The sequence below is a fragment of the Diaphorina citri genome, unplaced genomic scaffold (genome assembly GCF_000475195.1).
Source record: "Diaphorina citri unplaced genomic scaffold, Diaci psyllid genome assembly version 1.1 scaffold1656, whole genome shotgun sequence".
Lineage (NCBI taxonomy): Eukaryota > Metazoa > Arthropoda > Insecta > Hemiptera > Psyllidae > Diaphorina > Diaphorina citri.
The window spans coordinates 50226-60243 of NW_007379082.1; the positions used below are offsets into that span (position 1 = coordinate 50226).

Consider the following 10018-nt stretch of genomic DNA (forward strand, 5'->3'; position numbering starts at 1 on the left):
TTTTTTTGTTTTTTTTTTTTTTTTTTTTTTTTTTTTTTTTTTTTTTTTTTTTTAAGAGGTTTGACAGAGGGAACTTTAACTGCTATGGTCTTATCGTCCCGAAATCGAGGAGAGAAGGAAGACAGGATAGGAGAAAGCCAGCCGTTTCCGAGAACGAACATTATCCCATCAGGATAAAATCCGCCCCGGGCGGGAATCGAACCCGCGGCCTAGCGCTTACAAGGCAGACGCACTACCAACTAAGCTAACTAGGCTGGCAGTGCCCTCGAATTCAAAACCACTGTTGTCAATGGCCGTTCAATTTTTGCCTCTCTCATTCACGTCACTTCAGAGAAGTGATTAATGGTGGTGACATGTCAAGTGCTTGTGACCTCTAAGGGAAGTGTCTACAATGTATAAGGCCAGGCACTCACTATCAGGTAGACCTGACAGGTACGGCACAAAACATCAGTCTGTCAGACCTACCTAACACCTGATGATCACACACAACATCAGGTTGACCTGACAGGTACGGCTGAAAAGGTCCGTCTGTCAGGTCGGATACGTTCCGTTACTTTACCTATAGCTTGTTCAATATTTTTTTATTTTTTTTTTATTTTTTTTTTTTCCAAAGAATGTGATTTTATTTTGTTCTTTACAATGACATCAACTAATGTTACAATTTATTAAGGATATATTATGACACTAGCTGAATTCCGTCGCTTCGCTCCGGAATCCCGCTAGTTCATCCCGAGGCATGGCCAAACTTGTGGAAAAGGCATGGCCTCTTAAACTCCGGATTAACTGAAAGGTTTAACCGTCCGGTGACAAGCTCTCTTACTAGTCGTGGATAAAAACTCTCTGTGGTAAGATCAGGCTTTAAGAAAGCTGACTCACCTCCGGTATAATCCGACACGTATCCTCTACCTCTCCAGTCAGCAAATTCAGCAGCAGCCGCGACTCCTGCGCCTCAAGCATGTTCAAAATCAGCACGTGCAAATTGATCGTTTGCTTCGCTCGATCCGCATTGCTCAGAATCGTATCGAACGCTTTCGGGTAGTCTTTGAGGCGAAGATAGTTATCAAAGAGGATGGAGTAGAGGACACTGTTGTTCTCATGAGAACCGAGGGTGTCGATAGCGACGTGGATAATCTCGATGACGTACTCACACGAGAGGAACTTGCTGAAGATGTCGATGACCTAAAGGGATAATAATTAATTATAGTGCTTATAGAGTGAAGGCATGTGTAGAATTGTTTGTTGTACCTAAATGTCTTATGTATGTTAATGTCAATCTTAACTTGTCTTTTTTTTTAATTTAAACAGGTCTTAATTATTGTTCCATAAAATGTACCAATCAAATATATAAGACTTTGTTTAGACTGCGAGAGTAAAGGGACTTTTCAGTCCTATGCTGGTAATATAAACAAGGTATATTCTATTCTATTATTTATAATGGTCAGATCTAATATATAAAATTGGATATTTGTTTGTGTGTTCGAACTTTATGCCTGGCCAAACCGCTCATCCGATTGCTATGAAACTTTGTCAACTTATTGCTTGCACTCCCTACTAATTAGGATGGTAAGATTTAATTAGGATAGTAAGATTTAATTAGGATAGTAAGATTTAATTAGGATAGTAAGATTTAATTAGGACAGTAAGTATAGTGCTTTAGTCTGTTGAATTAGGGCATGTGGTACACTTATCCCAACAGATTAATATTGCACCACAATCTTCAACTCAGTTAGCTTGAAGGGTTTGATTCCCGCCCCGGGGCGAACGTTATCGAAACAGATAAGGTTCGTTCTCGGAACGGCTGGCCTTCTCCCATCCTGTCCTCGTTCTCTCTTCAATTTCGGGACCATAAGACAGTAGTTACAGCTCCCGCTATCCAACCTCTTAAAAAAAAATCTAGGTTAAGTATAGTGTTTTGTTTCAATTTAGCCAGCCTAGTTAGCTTAGTTGGTGGTGCGTCTGCCTTGTAAGCGCTAGGCCGCGGGTTCGATTCCCGCCCGGGACCATAAGATAGTAGTTACAGCTCCCGCTATCCAACCTCTTTAAAAGAAATCTAGGTTATAGTGTTGTTCCAATTTTACCTTAGCATCAATGTCTCGCTCCATGACCAGCATAACCTTCTGCCTCAGTGTCAAATGAGGTTCCAAATCTACAGTATTCCCATTGTTAATCTCCAACGCTTTGGCTACATCGCTCTTGGAAAACAGGCCCGGCTTGAATATCAGATCGGAAATCTTCCCCTGAGGGCACAGGGCTGGCGAGGTAGGATTGATCTGGACATTTATACTGCTCGAATAGGACTGAAAAGTCCCTTTACTCCAGCAGTAGGCTATTACTATTATTGTGGTCAAATTCTCAAATTATTATGAGGATAAAATTCCATACCTCGGCTGGGATTGAACCCACGCCCTCCTGTTTACCAGGCGAGCGCCTTGACCACTACACCATTGAGGCAGGCTTACTTTTCCGTATCCGGAAACAAACTCTAGAAACAAACGTTCAGATGAGTCAGATCACTGAGGAGCAACTTTGCAGTTGGCCATGTCGTACAGGAGTTAAAGGGCCTTCACAACCAACAAATGGAGTAAGGAACCAATACCGATTATGATCAAAGATCAATACATTCGATGAAAAGACTCCTAATCAAAATAAGGAACAACGAATAGTAGAAGAAGACATAAAGAACAAATAATTAATAGAAGCTGACCTAAAGAACAACAAATAGTCAAAGAAGACCTAAGGAACAATATTCTCACAATACATCGCGGCGGGTGAAATCCATTTACTTCCCAGGGCGCGAACTTCAATGAACCCTTGTAGTTCTATTGTTATATTGATCGCGATATTGCTATAGACACAGAGTCTATTGATACGGATATTGTCATAAAGTTTATTGATATCAGTGGAAAGATCCATATAGTAGGTAGTAGCGAATTGATAAATCTGACTAGAACGTGCATAGGTAGAACTTTATATTATTTCTAAATATAATTTGTCATAATGATGTCCATTCTTGATTGGAATAGGGTGTCGTTTACCATTTATTTGTATAATTATTATTAGATATTATTTTACCTACTTGTACAACTATTATAAAACTACAATGTTAAAAATAAAAAGCCATTATTACAAATTATAAATTATTATTACAAATTATAAGAGGAAGGAAAAAATCTTCAATTTCCACTCGGCCAAGGAGATCTCTTAATCAGGTAAACCAAATGAAAAAGGATTTAGCTAATTATTTATCGATTAAAAACGGTGAACTCAGTTCAGAAATATTTAACTCCTCTCTTAATCAGGTAAACCAAAGAAAAAGGATTTAGCTAATTATTTATCGATTAAAAACGGTGAACTAAGTTCAGAAATATTTAACTCCTCTCTTAACCAGGTAAACCAAATGAAAAAGGATTTAGCTAATTATTTATCGATTAAAACGGTGAACTCAGTTCAGAAATATTTAACTTCCTCTCTTAATTTTGAAGCATGTGTTTTATACAATTTACTCGTATACCATTATTATGTCTATCTGACCTTTTATTTACCTCCCTTCTCTTTCTCCTTCTTCTTCTTCTTCCCTCAAAATAAATATAAGCTCACTTTCTTACTACCTATCTCTCTCTCCCCCCCATTCCTTCTCTCTCTCTCTCTCTCTTCTCATCTTGCGTAGGTACACATAATACATCTTCCTATTATGTTGAACGACGACAAGAAAGAAAGAAAGAGAGGAAGAGAGAGAGAGAGAGAGAGAGAGAGAGAGAGAGAGAGAGAGAGAGAGAGAGAGAGAGAGAGAGAGAGACTATAAGCTCTTACTATCTATCTCTCTCTCCCCCATTCCTTCTTTCTCTCTCTCTCTCTCTCTCTCTTTCTTCTCATCTTGCGTAGGTACATAATACATCTTCCTATTATGTTGAACGACGACAAGAAAGAAAGAGAGGAAGAGAGAGAGAGAGAGAGGTTAGAATATACCTAAGGAACGGCCGTTGTCCGCAAAGTAGGGATAAGTCTAAAGGAGACAGGGCCGGAACTAAGGGTTAGAATATACCTAAGGAACGGCCGTTGTCCGCAAAGTAGGGATAAGTCTAAAGGAGACAGGGCCGGAACTAAGGAAGATAATTGCTACCACTGTGGACAGTAGGTATTGATTTTGTTGAAGAGGTTTTTTTTTTTCAAGAGGTTTGACAGAGGGAACTGTAACTGCTATGGTCTTATCGTCCCGAAATCGAAGAGAGAAGGAAGACAGGAAAAGAGGTTTGACAGAGGGAACTGTAACTGCTATTATGGTCTTATCGTCCCGAAATTGAAGAGAGAAGAAAGACAGGATAGGAAGAAAGCCAGCCGTTCCGAAAACGAACATTATCCCATCAGGATAAAATCCGCCCCGGGCGGGAATCGAACCCGCGGCCAGCCTTACAAGGCAGACGCACTACCAACTAAGCTAACTAGGCTGGCATGAAGAGGTTTGATAGAGAGATTTGTAACTGTCCTATCGTCTCGAACTCAAAGAATTGATTAAATTGAATACGGCTAAGGAGGTTACGTGCCTTCAACGAGATTTGTATCTCCACCCTAGGCCTGCCAGATCGTCTTAATGTGTGTGGCGGCAAAAGCTCGAGACCCATGTGTGACGGACCGTCTGGGTGTCTGTCAGACAGGTCTGTGAGACCGCGGTCTGTCACACGGTCTCGGCGTGAGTGGCTGACCTAAGAAAATTGTGATGGGTAGTTATCATCCAAGAGTAATCCTTGGGCTGATAGCACTACTTGCCCTACTAACACCACCTATTAATTTACATTTACCTTTTTTTTTCCTAGTTAAGCAAGGTCTTCTTACTGAATTGTTAATTTATGTATTATTCTTTAACCCATCAAATATACGAGACCTTGTTTAGACTGCTGGGGTAAAGGGACTTTTCAGTCCTATTCGGGCAGGATAAACAAGATATATTCTATTCTATTCTATTTTATTCTACTTAGACAGTTAAAATAAAGCACTATACGATTTACTACTTGAGAGCTCTGTAGTAATTTACATAGTACTACAGACTGCACTATAATGATCTCATTGTCATTCATAAGTTTCATCGAATGTTCACGAGTGTCTCAGGTGTGTCTTCCATTCATAAAAGTAGTTTACAAATGGTAACATTCTATTGTGAGATTATTGAATTCAATAGGTATGTAGGTATATTTGTAATTTGTTTCAATATAACCCATATGGGTAGGTAGGTAGGTAGGTACATATTATTTCATCACCATCACATAAGAAATGATTGTTTTTTTTTTTCGAGAATCTTGTCAATATTGTGTTATTCTTTCGTCGCTACAAATTGGGACTGCGACCTTGACACGTGGTTTGGGAAGCAGGATTTCCATGTGTGTGCGTATTTGTTGTTGTTGTTGTTGTTGTTGTTGTTGTTGTTGTTGTTGTTGTTGTTGTTCTTGTTGTTGTGTTTGCCGGTCTCGTGGCTAAATTTAGTTTGGGGGATTACGTTGTTAATTCAGTTGGGGTTGCAACATTAAAAAAAAAAAAAACAAACAAACTCTACATTATACCTATGCACATACCTATGTACGTTATATTAGTTGAGTAAGTACATTAAACATTTGTACATCAGTAGTTTCAACAGGCAGGAACAATACCAACTTACTTCCGCATAAGTTCACAGAACCTATTCAACAAAGAGAGGACCATCTTTCCTGGTATGGATATGGATTATGGATGCAAAGAATAAAGAAGACATAGCATACATAAAGTCACAGAACTATGGAATAGTACGGACAGTATAATGAAGACAGTACATAATAATGAAGAGGTGCTAAAAGTAACTTCCGTACAACAGGCGAGGTCGATGGAATCAACGAGCATGAAAATGACTTATCCAGTACATACAGTGAACTAGACCTATATGAACTAAGAAAACCAAGTGAACCAAAGACTAGACTAAATATACAACAAAGTGGACTTCCTGAAAGTGAACTAGAACTAGATGAACTAAGAGTAAAACCAAGTGAACCAAAGAAAAGACTAGACGAAATAATCGAAATATGCAACAACGTGGACTCTAGACTTCCTGAAAATGAACTAGACCTAGATGAACTAAGAGTAAAACCAAGTGAACGAAAGACAAGACTAGACGAAATAATCGAAATATGTTACAAAGTGGACGGTAGACTTCCTGAAAATGAACAAAACTTGTATGAAGGAATAGTAAAACTTATTGAACCAACGACAAAACTAGACGAAATGTGCAACAAAGCAGATTCTAGAACAACCAGAGTTCTCCAGGAACCAGGAAGTGGACTAGACCCACAAAAAAAATAATAGGAAAGCCCATTGAACCAAATACAAGACTAAACGAAATGGGTAGGTATGGATATGGAACAAATCTGAAACTTCCCAAAGATCCTAAGAGTAACAACCATTGAAACAAAACTAGACGGAATATGCAACAAAGTAGATAAATATGTAGGTACCTGGATTCTAGTACTTGACTAGACGAAATATGCAACAAAATGGATTGAAGACTTCCTGAAAAGACTGAAGATCCTTTCCTAGACCAAGTTAATAGGCATGATTGAAGAGGAAATGAACCAGACCTATTTCGACAAAGAGAAGACCTATTACAAAACCTAGACGTGACAGACAAAATCAACCCAGACATATTGACTATTGCAATAAAGAAGGAAAGTGATGTATTCAAGACAGTTGCATGTGACTGAGACGAATTTGTGGGTGATGGTCATGACTTACACAATCCTATTCATGCAGACATATTAGGAGTAGGACAACAAAGGAACAGAATTGAAACAAATCTCAGACGAAAATCCAAGACGAATCGGCTGCGATTGAGCAATAGTCTCTTACAAGGTCTTATAAACTTTTTGTATTAGTTCATTCAACTGCATTGACAATGAACAATTTTTTACGGCTTTCTTTTAAGTGGCAGGGTTCTCCTAGAGGAGCTCTTCCACCCAACCACTAATTTTTTTTCACTGTAAGCCCCTAAGATATTTCACCAGGGAGGTCTTGAGCCATTTCCATGAGCCATTTGGGGCCACCAACCCAAAAACTCCTTCCTCAGAAGATTTATCCCTAGATGAATTTGGTCTACTAATACTATTCTATTTATGAAAACGACTCGTCTGTTGGATAGTCCCTGGCCACATTTGGTCTATTTACCCAAACGAAAAATGTCGGGTGTTCCCATATTTGGTGTACTTACCAGGACGGAGCAATCGGATGAGGGCGATTTCGCCACAAGGTTTGAACATCTCAGCCACCAGCTCGATGGTGGCGGACTCTGGCGGGATGTTGATGGCAACGATGGTACGGGATGGGGTCGTTTGGTCGTAGGCTGGCAGAGGGTCGACCCGTCTGATTTTGGTGCCTGGATAGGAAAGGAAATGGTTTAGAGTTGGAGCTTCACAGAAAACGTCTCACTCGAGAAATCTTGCTTGGAATAAAATTCTCCCCAGGCGGCAATCGAACCCGCGACCTAGCGCTCTCAAGGCAGGCACTACCCTTCAAGCTAACAAGGCTGACTGACTGTTCCCCCACTTAATACACGACTCAACTTGGACTCGAACCACCAACCTCCAGATCCGACGTCCACCACCCACTAAACCTCTGAGGGACAGTGCCAACCTAGTTAGCTTAGTTGGTAGAGCGTCTGCCTTGTAAGCACTAGGCCGCGGGTTCGATTCCCGCCCGGGGCGAGCTTTATCCTAAATAGATAAGGTTCGTTCTCAAAATCGCTGGCTTTCTCCTATCCTGTTTTCCCTCTCTCTGCGATTTCGGGACGATAAGACCTCTTGGACTCGAACCACCAACCTCTAGATCTGACATCTGAGGATGGTCTTACCTTGTTCGTTGATCTGCAATTTCTCACTCTTCGCCAACGCGAAAGCCACAACTCGCCAATCCTTCGACAAATGTTTCACCCTTTTAAAGCTCGAAATCAGCTTGAGACTGACGAAACCTTCCTTATTTCTCTTGACGTGTTTCAGTAGGAAAGCATCCTTAACGATATTCTCGTCGCTAAAGTAGAACTCAACCTGGTCGATGATTCGTTTGGTGAGGTCTTCATCGGGTTTAACGAAAGGGATCTCTTCGTTCTCGGAACGGGAGTTGGGTTTGGCGGAGGTGTCGCATCCTGGGGGAACCTTTTCTTTATTCTGTAAATAAAGTTTGATTTAATCGTTTAGTAATAATAATGACATGCTCAGTGTCAAGTTTTAAATTTGACATTGGGGAAAATAATACCTATTGGTACTTGTACCTATGTCAGAGATAACTTGTTCATAGTTGACATTATGTAACAATATTGACAAAAAATATTTGGCACTACTTACAGGGTGTAGTTTTCAAATGCAGTTAGAAAAAATCTATCCAGTTAGATTACCATTTTATGTTGTGTGGAAACCTAACCTACTTTATTTCATTATGGTTCTAATCCCAGTAGAACAGAAGTAGGACTGTTTGACTGTGTATAGAAAAAGTCTATCATGAGCTAACTCTACCAGTTGCTAGATAGATGTCAAAAAGCTCTCATGATGATCTGTTCTCAGAATCTTCAAAGCTGTTGTCAATGATGACATTTCATCATGAGTACTAGGTAGATGACAATTTTTATGTTTGAGAGAACCATGACCATATTTCTCCAGTACCCTTGTGTTCTGAGACTTAGGTATGTAGAGTGTAATATAATAATACTTCTTCTGTTTCTTATATGATATGTACTTGTGTATTTGCTTAGCCTAGAGTTTAGAGCTCTAGACATTGGCATTGTGCCATTATGCTGGACAACTTAGTATGTAGGTGTATTGGCAGCAAAAATCACAACATAACGGTTGCTCTCTGATTTTATCAATATCTATACCTATAGGTACCTAATAATGATAAATGAATAATTAATAAAGTCAATAGGTACAATATAGGGGTAATAATTAAATCACAAAGTATGTAGGTACGTTCCTATATACACACACTGTAAGGACACCACCTGAAGAACAGTGATGGTACATTTTAGCTACCTAAATAATATTTGAAGGGGGGAAAAATAATAATAATAGGTAATAATAAAATAAATTTAGTGAAGAAAATCACACTGGCGTGCTGAGGCCGGAACTTGGCCTGGCGCACTGCCGTGTGCCTAGATGGAAACTGAAACATCATTTTATTCCATCATGCTATATGGCTGTTACAGGTTACACATGACTGAAATAACTCACGTTCTCATTCTGTAGGAGTCTTGTATCACTTTTTTTTTTTTTCAATTAAAATTTATTGTATTGATAACATTCATTACATACAATTTACATAATTATTTTATTACAAGAGGGGGGGGGGATAAAAAATAATACAAAACGCCTACCTAGTTACCTACCTATATCTATATTAGTTATTATAAAGAATATTTTTTAAAGTTTTCAATAATTCATTATATGGGACAGATAATAATAATAATAATAGTGCTTATTTATACTGCTCGCATAGGACTGAAAAGGTTTCAAAGGTTAGATACTATCAAAGTATTGGAATATTTATGTAGAGTATACCTTATACTACCTACCTTGCACGTAAATACAATTATTATTATAGGTAGAACTTTCTACTTTGACGTTTGTGGCTTATTCCCACCTACCTAGTTCTAATACCTAAATGTAATAAAGGTTTAGTCTATAGTCTCCCAAGTGTAGGTATATCGGATACACGTAGGGAGTACCTACACGATTTTTTTTTTATATTTCGAAAAGGTTTCATTTTTTTACGTCTCAATACCTTCGTAGTGGTAGTAAAATAATAATACCTACCTATTACGTTAGTATCTCTCTAATAATACAATAATTATCTACGGAATTATGGGCACCTAATTATTAAGACTGAGAAGTGAAAATAAAAGTTCTAAAGCCAATATCGAATTGAAAAAAAAAAAAAAAAAAAAAAAAAAAAAGAAATGTGTGCATTGTCAAACAGACAATGCGAAACATCTTCAGAACATATGTGAAACCTTTTTTTT

General features: G+C 38.7%; 1 protein-coding gene across 1 annotated transcript in view; it reads right to left on the minus strand.

The window, feature by feature from the left end:
• Window positions 1-7165: 7165 nt before the first annotated feature.
• The window catches only part of LOC103516751 (la-related protein 6), a gene marked incomplete at its 5' end in the record, with an annotated part of 6914 nt that continues 4061 nt past the window's right edge, over window positions 7166-10018 (minus strand). The window contains 2 exons of the mRNA XM_008481738.1: window positions 7166-7387; window positions 7862-8174. Of these exons, the coding sequence (XP_008479960.1) occupies window positions 7176-7387; window positions 7862-8174 (525 nt within the window). The remainder of the gene's footprint in view (window positions 7388-7861; window positions 8175-10018) is intronic.